At 52.4% G+C, this 15,512-nt stretch overlaps 1 protein-coding gene across 2 annotated transcripts in view; it reads right to left on the bottom strand.

Annotated features, from left to right (window-relative positions):
• LOC118985015 (BEN domain-containing protein 5) overlaps positions 1–15,512 on the bottom strand; it is a 1,089,084-nt gene that overhangs the window by 99,971 nt on the left and 973,601 nt on the right. For both annotated transcript variants that reach the window (XM_037043322.1, XM_037043321.1), the window contains one exon: positions 9,326–9,440. In XM_037043322.1, coding sequence (XP_036899217.1) covers positions 9,326–9,440 — 115 coding nt within the window. The remainder of the gene's footprint in view (positions 1–9,325; positions 9,441–15,512) is intronic.

Here is a 15,512-nt window from a genome sequence, read left to right as displayed (position 1 = left end):
TGGCAAGATGGCTGCCCCCTGCCTGAGGCTGAGAAGGGGTTGAGACCATGCTTGTGGACTCAGGAGCCAGTCTGCCTGGATGAGACCTTGACTTGGCCGCCTATTAGCTGTGTGGCTTTACCTCACTGTGCCTCCACCCTGATCTGCAAAATGCAGATTTTGCCTACCTCCGAGGGTTGTTTTGAGAATTCAGCGAGATCAGCCTTGTAAAATGCTGGGAACACTGACTGCCCTTTGAGGTAAGTGCTACTTGCCTGTTGGCTGGCTGCAAGGTTTGACCTTGGTATAACCCCGAGGGGTCCCCGCAACCTGGTCCCCACTTATTCCTCCAGCTTCTTGCACCATGTTTCCAGTCTGTACTCCATGCAAATCTTAATAAGCCCCATGAGCTAATAGGAAAGAGGCTCCCCCTTCTGTGGGCTGATGCAGTTCCTCCCAGTCTCCAGGCTTGTCAGGCCAGAGCTGCGAGGCAGCCTCCACCTGTCCCGTTAGCCGCTGCCTTTGTGCCGTGCACGAACCCACAGTGTGGACTGCAGCCCTGACCACACGCACCGGCCACGCCAGACCACCTGACACTCCCAAAGGCTCGCTGCTCACTCGGGACGCAGGCGGCAAGGCTCAGAGACTGAGCACTTGGGCTCTGAGTTAGCTCTCGTGTCTTGATGCCTGGATCTCCTGCGATAACAGGACCTTGGACAACTGATTTAACCTCCCTTTGTGCTTCAATTTCCTTGTCTGTAGTATGTGGTGGGAATGGCTCTTCACCTCCATCTACTTGCTTACTCTTCCCAAGGGAGGGGACGGAACTTCTGTGATGGGTCAGCCTGAGTAACGAGGCAGAGCCTGTGGGCCCAGCCCCCCAGGAAGTGTTTAGATCTGTAGGGAGGGTACATCCTGGCCTCTCTTCCGGCACATGGTGGGCCTCTGGGAGGCAGCCCGCCTTCTGTTCTACCTGTGGCTGGGGGGGAATTGAAGTTGGGAGTGAGGTACAAGGAGGCCAATTTTAGCCATAGACATAAGCAATGTCTTTCGAATCCCACCTTTCATCAGTAGTAACGCTATACTTTGGCCTCTGTCTTTCTGATCCCTGAATCTCCTCTGAAATTGGCAGAAGTAGGATGGGAGTAGGAGCATGACTTGTTACGACCCCTGCATTTCCAGTGGAAATCATATGCATCACACGTAGAGCAGGATCTGGGAGCTGGTACAAGTTCAATCCATGTTTGTGTTATTAGCATCACATTGTTATTTAACATTATCATTCCTTGGGTCTAGCATACGTTGCCATTCTCTTCCCCTGGCTAACTGCCTCTCATCCACCAAGGCTCCTATCACATAGCACCTCTTCCAGGCGGGCAAAGCCCCCTGCCATTTCCTGGGACATGGCACAAAGTATGTGCCCGGTGAATGTTTGAAGGAAGGAAGGGAGGGAGGGAGAGAAAAAAAGAAGAGGAGAAAGGGACAGCTTGGTTACAAATCTTCGTAAGCAGAGGCAGTGTCAGCAAAGGCCCAGGTGTGAGCTGGAGTAGCCACTTCGGAGCCCTGGAGAGGGCCTCGGGGGGGGGGGGGGCAGGGGGCCGGCAGGGGGTGGCGGTGCCAGATGGGGCCTGTTGGACAGGGGAGGGTGGAGCTGAGAAGGAACCCCCAGGACACTGCACACGCCTGTGTGGTCGATGGGGAGCCACCGAAGGACTTAGGTAGTGAACTGACCCTATTCAAGTGAGCGGTAGTTTGGGAACTAAGACCAGAAATGATGAAGGTTTTGATTCTATCACTGTCTTCTGCTCCTCCAGACTCTCCAGCCACCAACTCTGGGTTACCGTTTCTCCAGAGGCCTGTCTTCACCGTAGAGTCAATTATTAAAATCAACTTGCTATCAACACTAACTTTGAAATGCTATTCAGCTGCTTGCAGGGACAGAGATGGGGAGCTGCCACCACAGACATCTGGCCATCTGGCCATTCCTGCGGAACCTGGCTGGGAGGCTCATTTGAATAATTGGTTCTGGCGGTGTGCACTCGGGGGTTAGACACCTGATTACACTGCCAGCCCCAGTGTCCTCGTGGCCTCCATAGAAACACCACTCAGGTCACATAAAGCAGGAGACAGTCTCCAGGAGGCAGGGCTCTGTCTGGCCCCTGCTGTCACTCACACTTCACCTGGAATATGGGGCTCACTTGCTGTGTGACCTTGAGCAAGTTCCTTAGCCTCTCTGTGGCTTGGTTTCTTCTTTGCTCAAAGAGGAGGAGTGATTCCTGCCCTGCTGTGCCACAGGCTTCCTGTAAGGCCCTCAGTGAAGATGGGGGTGTTGTGACTTAGCGGAAATGCAAGTGGGAAGATTCAGGTTGGAAAGAGAGCAGTGTGCACAAGGTCCTCAGAAATAGGCTTGTGATGGTCCCTTCCCACTTCTATCCCATTAGCTAGTTCTGCAAGTCGAGGGTGTTACCTTACCTACCTGTGCCTCAGTGTTCTCACCTGGAACATGTGAAGAGCAATGGAGTTGTTCCAAGAATGAAGGGAAACAATACATGCAAAATATCTAGAGTAGTATCAGGCCCAGGAGGCTCCTTAGATCTTAGCTACTCATCATTACCATCCACACCGCCATCCACACCGCCATCCACATCGCCATCGTCATCACCATCATCACCATCATCACCACCACTGTTTCTGGGAGGATCACCTGGACACCACGAGTCAGCCGCAGACAATGACCAACATCTGCAGTATGTTCAGAGGACAACCAGAGGACAAAGAGAGGAATGGGTTTCAATTCCATATGGAAAGTGTGAAGGCTTTGGGGACCTTCATCCTGGAGAACAGGAGTGGGCAGTGGCGGGCATGAGTTGGGTGGGGAGCAGTGGGGCACGTCCTGTTCAAACAGCTGAAGGGTTACCGTGCACTTGGTGGACCAAACCTGCTTCCTTCGGGGGGAAGAAGCAGAAGTGGCTGGACGCAGGTTTGGCCTGAAGACAAACCCTCTCTACAGCACTAGCATCTGTGCAACACGATGGTTTTCGGGGGGAGACAACCACCCTGACATGGCTGGTGGTGGACAGGCAGAGGGTGTGGCTGTCACCCAGGGACACTGTGAAGGGCTCCCTGCCCCAGGCAGGGCACCAGACTAGCTGTGTCTGAGCTCCCTTCCCACTCCGAGGCTGACGATCCCGTGACAGAGTTGGGGGGCCAGCAGATCTTTCTGGGAGGCAGCACCTGCAGGGGATCTTTGTTTCCCATGTCTAGCTCACTGAAAAATAGGATGCAGGGTTTGTGCTATCAGAGAACAAGTAGGATACTGACATGTAATTTTACAGAGCTAATTGTATGTTCTATTCTCTTTCGGACAGTTCAAAATGTTTCCTGTCTTGGACGCTGAGGTGGGCAGCGTCAGCTAGTTGTCATGTCGGTGGGTGCGCACATGTGTGCTGGAAACACCTCACCTGGTGTTTCGCCCTCTGCCACCCTCAGCACTGTTTTGTTGTGCACATCTCTCTCTAGCTCCCTTTTATGTCTGGTGAAGCCCTACACGCCCTCCATCTTTCAAAACCTCTCCCTCATCTCCTGGTGAGAGGGAAGCACTCAGTGTGTGCCCGAGTGGTGTGGCAAGGGGTTAAATCTGCCGCAGGCTGTGATTGGCCTGCCTGGGTTCCGCACCCAGCGCTGACCCTTCCTGCCGAGGGTCAGTTCCTTGGCACCTCTGCACTTCAGTCACCTTCTCTATTTAAAGTGGGACTATAAAACTGCCCCCACCATAGGGCTGCTGTGACAGTTACATGGGATGGTGCGTATGATGTGCAGTTTACAGGCACCCGGACACTAGCTTGTGTTCTACCCAGGCCTCCATAGCATCACACATGTGTGCACATGCACACACACACAGACACATGCACACCCCTCTAGCCCAAACACAGGCCTTCTTATGGAGGGCTGCCTCTGGTTTGCATCTGCCTTCCTGGGGCCCGACCCAGGGCCTGACTCTCAGCAGGCCCTCAGCAAACCTGAGTTAAATTGGATTTACTGCACTCGAGCATTCTTTGCGACGTGAGGAGGGCCAGGGCCAAGAGATGTAATGAGGTTCGGGTCTGCAGATTGCAGCAGCATCCGTCTCCGCCGCAGGGCCGCGCCGTAAAACTGAATCATTTCGGCACCACCCGTGGAGCACCGCTCCCCTCCCACCTCCACCTCCACACTCCCAAGGAGCACTGAGCTTTTCTGAAGATGAGAAATTTCACAGCATCTTGCTATCTTTTGGGTAACTACGTATTTTATGATGACTAATAGGCAATTACTATGGTAATATTGCAATCCAGCTTGTGTGAGGTTTGGGAAATGAGAAATTATGGGTAACTACTTTGGACTCATTTCTATGGTAACAAAAAGTAATTGTCATTAAATACCAGTTATGCTGAGGCTGTACCTGGTAATTATAGATTTTTATGCCCAGAAACATAAATAAAACTAATAAATTTATTCAAAGGTCTATGACTGTTTACTTATACGTGGCTCAGTGGAATACACAATGACAAGCACCTAATTAGGAAATGCAAACCCAACACAGTTTCCCATTGTCATGTGGAGATGGAGGGTCTGTTTCTCAAACGCAAGGCAACTTGTGTGCTGCACACGCTCAGGAGAACACTCAGTGGGGTACAGGTGGAGGTGGAGGCTGTCTTTTCTGCAGAGGAAGTGATGGGGAGGAGGAGGTGGCAGAGAGAGAGAGACAGTGCAAATGCTGCGCTGCGTGTGGGCAGCCACATACCCTGATGGACGCTGCGAAGGGCCAGCCGATTACAGACTGACTCGGCCACCCCTCCAACCCTACAGCCTTCCAGCTAGGAGGTGCCTTGTAGCTTCTTGGCTTTGTAACACTTGAAGGCACAGGATTCATTCCTCCAGACCTCCAGGCCCCAGATCCTCCCAGAACTCTACAGGATGTTCACAGCACATTGATCATCCTACCTTTCTTTCTTTCTTTCTTTTTTTTACTGGGGTAAAATACACACAGCATCAAACATATCATCCTAGTTGTTTCTACATGCACAGTTCAGTAGTATTAGTACCTTCACATTGTCGGGCTGCCGTCATCACCCTCCGACTTCAAAACTCTTTTCGTCTAGTAAAACAAACACTGGACCCACTAAGCAGTGACTCCCCATTCCCTCCCCCCCCTGCCCAGCGAGCCCCACCATTCTGCTCTCTGTCTCTGTGACCCTGACTCTGCACTGGGGGCTGTGGCTTTGTGCCGTAGCACAACCGCTAAGCCCTGCCTAGTTTATTGATTCATTCAGATTATGTATATATATTCTGTTCTGTGCTGGGCACCATGCCAGGCTTCAGGAGACAGAGAGACCGAGTCCTGACTTCATGGAGTTTACAGTCTACAGATGGAGAGAACCACTAAACAAATAGTCACATAAATAAACGCAGGATCACTTACTGGGCCAAGGGCTGTGACAGAACAGAACAAAATGCCCCAGAGGAGTACAGTGGGAAACCCACTTTATACTGGAGGCTCACGGAAGGCCTTCAGTGAATTTGCATTAAACCTCAGACAGAAACAATATAAAGGGCCCGTGCAATTGGAGTGTAGGAAGGAGCACAGAGTGTACAGTTGACCTGTGTCTTTCTTTTACGCTGTAATGTCATTGTTACCTGCTGTTACACCATCTAACTATTACAGAGGGCTACTGTAACACGTGGTTTAATTGCCATGGACTCTGGTATGGGCCCTGCATAGCATCCGCAGTTGACCTTTGGCACTGTATACAGTGGTCCAGTTAGTAAATGATGCTGCTCTTTAACGTAAGAAGCATTATCTACCGTGACACGGCTGCCACCTCTCGCAATTAAATGCTAGGGTGCACCTGGTGTAGCTCACGGTAAATACGATGGTGTGAACACTTGTATTTTTAAATGTCAGCTGTGCATGATCAAATCTGACTGTCCTCCCTAGATTGCATCCCATGCTCCTTTAATGTAGAAGAAGATAAGGAGAAGGAGAAGTAGAGAAGTGTGGGGGTGGGAAGAGGAGGAGAGAAGGGGTGCTTCTTGGGCAGGCCTGTGTCTTGTTTTCACTCGGGCCTGCGATGCCTGATGAGGGCTGCAGGGAGCACCAGGCAGCAGCAGGGGGCAGGGAGCAGGGACCATGGGCTCAGGCTGGACCGACCCGCATCCCTGCCTGCTCCTCACGGCCACACAACCTAAGGCAGGTGACTTCCCTTCACTAAGGCCCGAGAAGCTTCCAACAGCATCCTGAGGTGATGCTGAGAAAGCGAAGGTCAGAGAGCACAGCAGAGAGAGCCAGCCTCCACACAAGGCCGCATGTATGCCAACCCGTCTCCAGCGATGTGATCAGTTCTGACTCTGTATACTGTCCTAGAACCCTGACAAGTGACCTCCCTCCTTCTTCTCCTCCCTCCCTTTCTTCTTTCTTTCCTCTCTTACCCACCCTCTCCTTCCTGACTTTCCTCCTGTACTCAAGCTAATTTGAGATTTTTATTATTTGCAAGCACAGAAGCCTTAACAAAGACTAGCCTTCCCTTCATGTACTGGTTGCAAGGATTAAATGAGGTAAGTGTGGGAGTGCTGGACATGGTGCTGGGGGAGCAAACAGAATTCTTGGAGTGGCATTTCCTGCAATGTGTTTATAAACCCTAATAATACCTGTGGGGGCCAAGGGAGGGAGTAGGTGACCAGAGCAAGCTCTAGCACAGGGGTGTCAAATTCATTTTCACCGGGGGCCACATCAGCCTCGTGGTTGTCTCCAAAGGGCCAAACGTAATTTCAACTCCTTAGCAGTTAAGGAGTCCTTACATTTACACAGCCCTAACATTATTTCAGCCCTTTGAAGGCAACCAGGAGGCTGATGCGGCTCTGGTAAAAATGAGTTTGACACCCCTGCTCTATAGCAAAAAGTTCCTTGATACGTACATTTGGAAAACACTAAATGCTATATTCTCCTCTTTAGATTCTGGTGTATTCGCATTTTCAAAACTGAAAAAAAATCTTTTTGTAAAAGAACATATTTAACTTTCCTTAGCTCTGTGTTTCCCAGACTTACTTGAACTCTGGATGGTTCCCCGCCATTCCCCATAATGCCGTGGGAAGCCCCACCGAGCTGGGGGGCTGCAGTTGCAACAGTGGGAGGCTCAGAGGGGCTGGCCCAGAGGGCCTCTGAGGCACCTTGGAGCTCCCACCTCTGAGTCTTCGCTATTGTTCCCCCCCCCTCCCCCACTCTGCAGCACTGGGTCTTCGTGATGGAGCGGCTCTTCCGTTGCTATGCAGCGCCGCTTCAGCACCAGGATGAACGCCTGTGGTCAGAGGTTTGCTCCAACGCTCATAATGAGAATCCCATATTCTCATGAGGAGAACGCTGGGGGTTTTAAACCGGTGCAGAACGGATTCTGAGGGTTGGAGCTCTTTCATCCTGAAATCCCAAATGAAAATATCTGGAGCCTGAAGACGTATGAGAGCACCTAGGGCCCCATCACTACCCCACTGGCCGTCCAAAACCCCAAGGGGGAGGCAGTTTGGCCGAGGTCACAGACCTCTTTCCACTCATCATCCCTGGACAGCAGATGATGACATAAATATGTGTGTGGAGTGGACAGCACTGACCTCTCTCTGACCACTGCAGCTCTTGTAATTAAGCAGAAATGTTAACATAAATCAAGGGGTCATTCTGCCACCGTTGTCACTAACAGTACATTCTGTCTAGGGATGGTAGAAAGGCGTCGCTCTCAGGCCTGCAGCGAGCCATAAAACCTGCCAGCGCTAATGAACCATCTCTCAAGCCAATTAAGAGAGGAAGCAAAATTGTCTTTAATTAAGGCATCATGCATCCCATGGGCTCTCTCTAACTCATACTCATGGGGACTAGGGGGCCCCTCTGGACCCAGTTGCCATGCTCCTGGAAAGTAGTAAACCAACTCTGTTTAAAATGAAGCTGGCTGGGTATCAGGCAGTCTGTGTTCTGGTCTGAGCTCTGCCACCAACTTTGGGGATATCCTGTATCATCTCTGCACCTCCGTTTCTTCATCAGTGAAGTCGTTGCTTTTCTTCACTCACACCCACCAGACACGTTTGGAGCATCTGCTACGTGCTGATCCTTGCTGCTCGGCCCTGGGGTACACACGCACATTATGAAGGCTCAGTCTCTGCTGCCTGGTGGCCGGAGGCTCAGTGGGGCCCATGTGATAGGATAAAACTTGCTTAACAACCAGGCTGCTGAGAGCTCAGAGAGAGCAGTGACCAGTTCTGTTTGGGGCGGGGGGTGAGGGGCTGGGGAATGTTTTCCAGAAGGAGGGGCACAGCTGAGCTGTGGAGAGGGTCAGTGAGATGAAGAGGGCATGAGGAGGCCCTGGGCAGAGCGTAAGGTATCAGAGAGCAACAGGACATGTCTAGAGAACTAGGCTTTACTTAGTGGGGCTGCAGCCACAGTTCTGAGAGTAGAGGGTGGGAGGTGAGGCAGCATGGGGGACAGATAGGTGCCAGGGCGTACAGAGCCTTGCAAGCAGAGTTCAGACGCTTGGATGTTTTCTACAGGGTTGTTGTTGGACTAATCAGCAACAAAGCTGCATGATTCGGGCAGTGAAGTTAGGCAGCCAGTGATCTACTGGTGTGTGGCTTTGGGCAAGTCAGCATCCTCGACTGTGAAATAAGGGTACTACAGTAACGCGGTCTGAGAGGACCCAATGTTCTTTCGGCAGATGACCGCTGAGCACTGGAAGTTAGGCCGTAAATTATGGTGCTACCAGGAGAAAGAGAACTGAAGACATGGGCGCACGAGCGGGTGTGGGGCTAGCTGGTCTGCCCCACACAGAGAAATGCTGCTCAGATGATCTGGAAGGCCGCCCAGCATGAATGATCTCCAAGAAGAAATGCAGATACGAAAGAGTAATCATTGTAACTTCCACGTGGTACTCTGCAGAGCACATTTATCTCCACCATTTCTTCTGATGCTCACAAGTGCCCTGGCAGGTGTTTGACAATTATCATCTCCATTATGCAAGAGAAACTGAGCATCAGAGGGCAAGCGAATTCCCCAAGGTTACATAGGAAGGAGGTGCCAAAACCGATATCAGGCCCCCTGATTCCCTAGTCCAGAAAGCTGTCCAGAAAACGCCAGCAAGTGATCTCAGGCAGCTGTGCTAGAAATAGCCCAGGTTTCGCTAGCTGTACTCTCAAGAGCCAGGGTGAAAATTCCTCTGATGAACTCAGGGGGAACCTGAATATCCTTCCTCAAAAATACATCCCCTTTTTCTTCTTGCTTCCACACCATCATCCTATGACTACCGGCTTCCAAGCAGCCCCTCCCGTCACCCACCTGTAGTTGCCCAGGTAGACTCCATCAGGGTTGAGCATTGGTGCAATCTTGAAGACCAGGTGTTCCCGCAGGACACGGGCAACGGGGTGCTGGCTTATGAGGAAGTCAATGATCCCTAGGGAAAGAGAAGCATGCGGGTTAACCTCACCGTGTTTTAAGAAGGAGGGAACACATTTTCCTCGGCTTGGAAAACAGTGAGAGCTCATTATTTGATTTGGAGTCTTTGTTGTTAAGCCACTGTGGGTGTATGGCTATGGATTGGGTGCTGCCAATGAATTTTATAAATCTCTCTCTGTTTCCAAGAGATAGTTTGGGCTGTAATATTGAAGCCCCTGGGCAGGACGGAGAGAGCATTTCCTGTGAGGAATCACAGGGGGAACTTCCGGGAAAAGATAGAACTCGAGATAAGCCTTGGAGGGCTGGCAGGGTTTTGACAGGCAGCAATGGGGGAGGGGCAGGATAAGTTGCACAGTGAATTAAGGTAGCCAAATACTGACATCGAATTGATGACTATGGAGTCAGGGACCTTAGAGATCAACATGGGCATCGCGCTGCTGATGGGCACGCCAGGAAGCCGAGAGACCGAATCTGGCTCAAGTCACATGAGGAGAGAGGCTTCTTCGGTGTTCCCCAACTTCCTGTCTCCCCAGTGGAAGGGCCGTCTGTTCCCAGAGTCCCTCTTGCTTCTCACTGGCACCAACACCCCCTTGCCTCCAGGCCACTGAATTTTGGAAGGTGGGATTCTCCATGACCCCCCTCCCATAGTCAGGCAGTCCCAAGTCTCCTCTCTGAATCGAGCAAGGCTGCCCCCGCCCCACCCCTCTGCGTCTCTTCTCCTCTGCACCACCGTCACATCTGGCCTGGATGACAGCGACCAGCTCTGAAATGTGCCCTCAGCACTGTGGCCGGAGGCTTCTCCCTGAAGGGCCAGTCTGACCCTGCCACTCCCTTCCCGGCTCCCCTTCCGGCCACGGCCTGCACACATCGACAGGAGAGGGGGTGAAAAACAAACAACTGAGCCCTTGCCTTTTCCTTCCTTTTCTCCAGGCTTCTGCTTCTCTGTTTAAGACCTTAAAAAAAATGGGCACCATGGCACTCTGGCACCCCACAAAACAACTGTGATGCTGGAAAGTAAGAGGAGAGGACAAAACCCTCCCAAGAGGCAGGAGGGTAACTCCATTCCTGCTGGAGAGAGAAGAGAAGGCACCAGGGAGAAAGAAGCTTCAAGCTGGGTCCTGAAACATAAGGAGGTGTTGACCTACGGACAGGAGGAGGGCAGTGGGGTAATGAAGAACAATCCCATGCCCAGTGGCAGGCACTTAGCTCTTGGAATGATCAACGACTCCAGAGCACATTCCAGAGCCGCTGTGGCTGGTGAGAGGTAGCTCAGGCATTTCACAGGCCCAGGCTGAGAATCCACAGACAGCCCAAAAGCCACTTGGACATCGTTTACTTCTTGTCCGATGTGGCAGTAGACCAGATGCCCTAATTTATTTGTTGGTCTTCATATTAAAGCTGCAGTTTGTCAGTAAACAGGCAGGGTAATGATGCCAGGCACCCTTGTTAGGGGCTCATAATTGCTTAATCTGTCCACTAATTGACCCCAGCTCCCGGGCAGCCCTTCATTAAGAAGCCAGCTTGCACTCAGGGCCTGGCCACGCTGCCTCAGAGATTGGCTTCTGAAAATGGAGTAGCTCATTGTGATCCATCCTCCTTCACAGATGAACAGATTAATTGGCCTGCCAATTAGGCAGCTAATAAAAGGATGAGAGAAAACAAAGCCAGACCAGAGGCTGCAGCAGCCCAGAACTCCCACGCCCAGAAAGGGTGGGCAGAGAGGAGAGGTTTTAGGCTCAGTTCATGGCTTGAGGTCAGACACAGTTCAGCAGGCACCATTTCCATCGATCAGGAAATTGGGAGGGGACCTTTCATTTTGCTTTGGGGGGGGGATGGTGGTAAATATACAGAAAAATGTTGGAGAAAGCAAGAGTGGAGAGGAAATTCAACCCCCCGCCATGGGCCAAAAGCNCAGCCCAGAACTCCCACGCCCAGAAAGGGTGGGCAGAGAGGAGAGGTTTTAGGCTCAGTTCATGGCTTGAGGTCAGACACAGTTCAGCAGGCACCATTTCCATCGATCAGGAAATTGGGAGGGGACCTTTCATTTTGCTTTGGGCGGGGGATGGTGGTAAATATACAGAAAAATGTTGGAGAAAGTAAGAGTGGAGAGGAAATTCAACCCCCCGCCATGGGCCAAAAGCATTGCAGGGGCCTAGGAAACAGGGCGAGCGTGTACCTGGAAGCTGTATTTGAAGTCTAAGTGGTTCTTAGCTAGAGAAGTTGCTAGCTCTCCCTGACCAGCCTCCTCATATTGATATATAGAAAGTAACACCTGGTCTGAAACGTGACTGGGTTAGACCTCCCCTGGTCTAACGGCCTAACCTAGAACCTGAAAATTATAATGTCCTTCAATAAACTCACGCAGACAAAAGGTTGAAAGACGTGGAGGGCAGTGACAAACAGAACGGATTTTAGAACTAGGAGTCCTGGTCTGGGACATTTACTAACTATGGGGTTTGGGGACAAAGGCACTAAATTGGAAGAGCCAGCAAGCCAGCAGACAGAGAACCTGGGCCACAGAGACTGTCATAAAGTCTCTCGGCTTTCTCTTGTGTTTAAAATTAGGAGAAAGAACTCAATAACTCTCCAGGATGCATCCCACGCTGACAGTCTGGGATCCCATCTATTTTATTTCTCTCTCCCAAAGCAGAAGAATCCTCATCTGTCAAGCCAAGAGAATAATCTCCCTCCTGCTGGGAGATGCTATCAACCCCTTAAGATCAGCCTCTGCCCCTTCAGTCAACACGTTGGAAGGTGGGAGGAGGCGGGATGGCAGGAAGGCTGGAGGCTGCAGAGCCTGCAGGGGAAGAGGGAACGTGGTGGAGGCCCTGAAAGCAGAGCTGGGCCGCAGAGAGCACTGTCCTGGGTGGCCTCGGCCTGGCCACAGTGGACCCCACCAGGCAACCACAGCTGAACGCTGTTGTTAATATTTCCCCAGATGCCTGATGCATGCCCATCGGTAGGCTGACCCCAGGGATCCATTTGACCCTGACAAAGCCTGGGGTTCAGTGAACTGATAATCACTCATTCCACAAACATCCATGGCAAGGTCCATATCCCAACTTGGCATTACAAGATGAAGGAGAGCTCCTGCCTCAGAGGGTGTGTGGTAGGGAAGCCACTTCCACGGTGCCCACAGGCGAGGGCTCTGGTGGGAACAGATCAGGGAGCCATCACACCCCAGCCGGGGCTCCGGAAGGGACGCAGAGGATGGGGACACAAAGGATGGGGCAGGGAGCCAGGTGAAAGGGGTGCCAGGAGAAGGGGTCCCAGGTAGGGGGATCCTCACACAAAGGCCTGGCGCTGAGAAAGCAGATGGCCTGTTTGCTAACAGACGGCTCTTCCGTGGCAGGGGGCACGGCTTTGAGTTTCGAGGCACAGACTCTGAAGCTGGACTCTACGTCTGACTGCCTGTGTGGCCTTAGTTCTCAGTTTCTCAGTTTCTTCCTCAGTTAGGAAGGAAAGAATAATAATTACCTTGTGGATTATTGTGAGGATCTCAGTAAATTAACAGAATCGATGTGTCTGGTATGCAAACGTGCATTCCTGTGTTGTTTTAGTCACTGCTCTTACTTGGTTTGGCTGAAGGCGGGGGGCTGGGAGGATGGTGAGACAGAGCAGGAGAGGTAGATGGGGCCCAGGGTCAGGAGGCTGGGGCAGGTGTGAGGGAAGCAAGGCAAATATCTGGCGACACTCAGGACAAGCTTATTTTTCTACCACGCCCAAGAGGATCAGAACTCTTTGCTGAAATCATGCAATTTGGTGGAAAGGGGACCCCAAAACCTCAGTTTAAGTCTCTGTCTCCTGGCAGAACGGGGCCTGCACGTGGAAACCGGTTCAGCCACAGGAAAATAAGAAAAGGAACCTCTCCTGATCTGCTGCGACGTGGGGACTGAGGCTTGCGCCTGCTCTTCCAGTCTGTCCCCTCCAGGCTGTGAGCCCCAGGGGCACAGGGACATCCACCTCTGCCACCACTTCGTCAGTGCTGAACTCGGTGCTGAACTCCGTGCCGGCCACAGGGGACGTCCTTAATAGGCATAAGTGACAGGCCTAAAGGAAGTAGGACCAGCGATAGGAACTGGGCTGATCTGCAATGCCATTGACTCCGTTTACAGATAGATGAGCAGATACGGGGTGCTGTTTCCCTGGGAACACGGCGGGACTCAGACCCGGATCTACTGACTTCAAACCAGGGCTCTCTCCATGAAGCCATGATGGGAAGAGCCAGGAGTCTGTTCACATGTGATTTGCACGTATGCCTGCATGATTGTCTCTCCAGAGAATTCTGTGTGAGGGTTATATTGCTGTTCTCTGCTGACAGGCTGGGTACTGAAGTGGAAGAGCCCAGGCTTGAAGCAAGACAGTCGGGGGTCTCTGCTAGGCCCAAAGTTGCGGGGGGGCCACAAACAGCAGCCACTCAAGGCTCTCCACTGACCAGGCACCAGGCTCCTGTCTGCCCACAGCCGAGCCCAAGGGCCCCACACTTTGGAACCACGGAGAGTCTGGTCCTGGGGGGCCTGAGGTTCACGAGTCTCACCTTCCTAACTTCAGGGCTGCCCATTTTACAGCTGAAAAAACAGAGGCTTAGGGACATGAAAGGCCCCGTGAGAGCCCCTTACTGGATCTAGTGTTGTGTTTATGTGAGGCCCTTTGGGATTGAGAGAGAAGAGGGAGAACAGGTGAGGGACAGAGGGAAGGGGGGAGGCAGGGGCAAAGCTCACTTTAGGAAATATTAGACTGTGCTGTCCTGGTGGTCCTGGCGGCTGTTAGTGCATGGCGGGTGTGTGTGTGTGTGTGTGTGTGTGTGTGTGTGTTTCTGTAGGGTCTCCTTCCTCCTCCTCTCACCCACCCAGGATGACCTGCAGCATGACCTCCCCGAGGGAAGACCCTCTCTATCAGCACGGGCCAAGGTCTGGTGGGCACTATGGCCCATGACAACGCGTGCAGGCCGAGGGCCAGGAGCCCTGCATCTAGTCCCCGCTCTACCAGATGACATTTAGTGAGTCCTTCGGCTTTCCTGCAGAGCAGGGCTGAGGGCTGCCCCTCGACCTGGCAGGATTCCCGAGGAGGAGCGAGAGGAGGGAAAGTGCCTGCCACCACACGGAGCACTGACACTCGTGACCTCGCTGTGCCCTCCCAGCAGCTCTGTGGGCACCACATGGCAGCCCCCCTTGTGCCTATGAAGCAACAGAGGCCCTGAGAGTTGAGGACTTGCTGAAAGACCCCAGCAAAAAGGCGAAAGTGGCAGGACTCGAACTCGGGCCTGCCCGAGTCCACGCCTCTGCCAGCACTGCCCCATGCTGCCCCCCCAGAAGGGGATATGCCTTGTACGCAGTGTCATTCCATAAATGGAGGTTTAATTAATTCAATCATGAAGGATCTGAAGTATGGAGGTGGCTTCAGTGAAAGAAAAGTCACAGGACCAGGAGAGAGACCTGAGGTCTAGTCCTGGCAAAACTTCAGACATGCAATACGATTTCGGGGGCATGGAAATATGGAGGGTTCTGCCGACAGCTCTCCCAGGGAGGTGAGAGGGAGGGGGGAGGCACGGGTATAGAAGTACACATTTGGGTTTGCTGCCCGGTAAAGGTTAGAGGAACCGTACCTGGCCCCTCAAAGTGTTCAATTAATGTTGCCTCCCCCTTACCAATAACACGCATTTAGTTCTTACTGAACTCCAGATACTGGTCTAAATGTTGTGTGAATATGAACTCTTCAATTTTCATGACAACCCTGTGAGGCAGGACTTCTATTATAATTTCCCTTTCAAGATAGAGGCATGGAGGCACGGGAGGTGAGGCGACATCCAAGGTCATGCTGCGGTAAGTGCAGGAGCCTGGATCCACCTCCAGGCAGTGCAGCTCCTGAGTCGGTGCTGCACGCACTCTGCCACGAGGCAACGCTGAGCTCCTTGTTGTAGCCGATGGACAAGGACAGTTTGCCTTCACAGAGGCCAGGAGGAGGGTTTGGGGCTGCAGCGGGGTGGTGAGAACAGCCGCCCCAGCACCAGGCAGAGCCTCGAGGAGTTCAGAGCTCTGCCCCCCTCACCGCCACCCGCTTCCTGAGCTCT

Source organism: Sturnira hondurensis, unplaced genomic scaffold (assembly GCF_014824575.4).
Source record: "Sturnira hondurensis isolate 20B ecotype Veracruz unplaced genomic scaffold, ASM1482457v3 Scaffold0004068, whole genome shotgun sequence".
Taxonomy (NCBI): domain Eukaryota; kingdom Metazoa; phylum Chordata; class Mammalia; order Chiroptera; family Phyllostomidae; genus Sturnira; species Sturnira hondurensis.
This window is presented reverse-complemented; position numbering and strand designations above follow the sequence as displayed.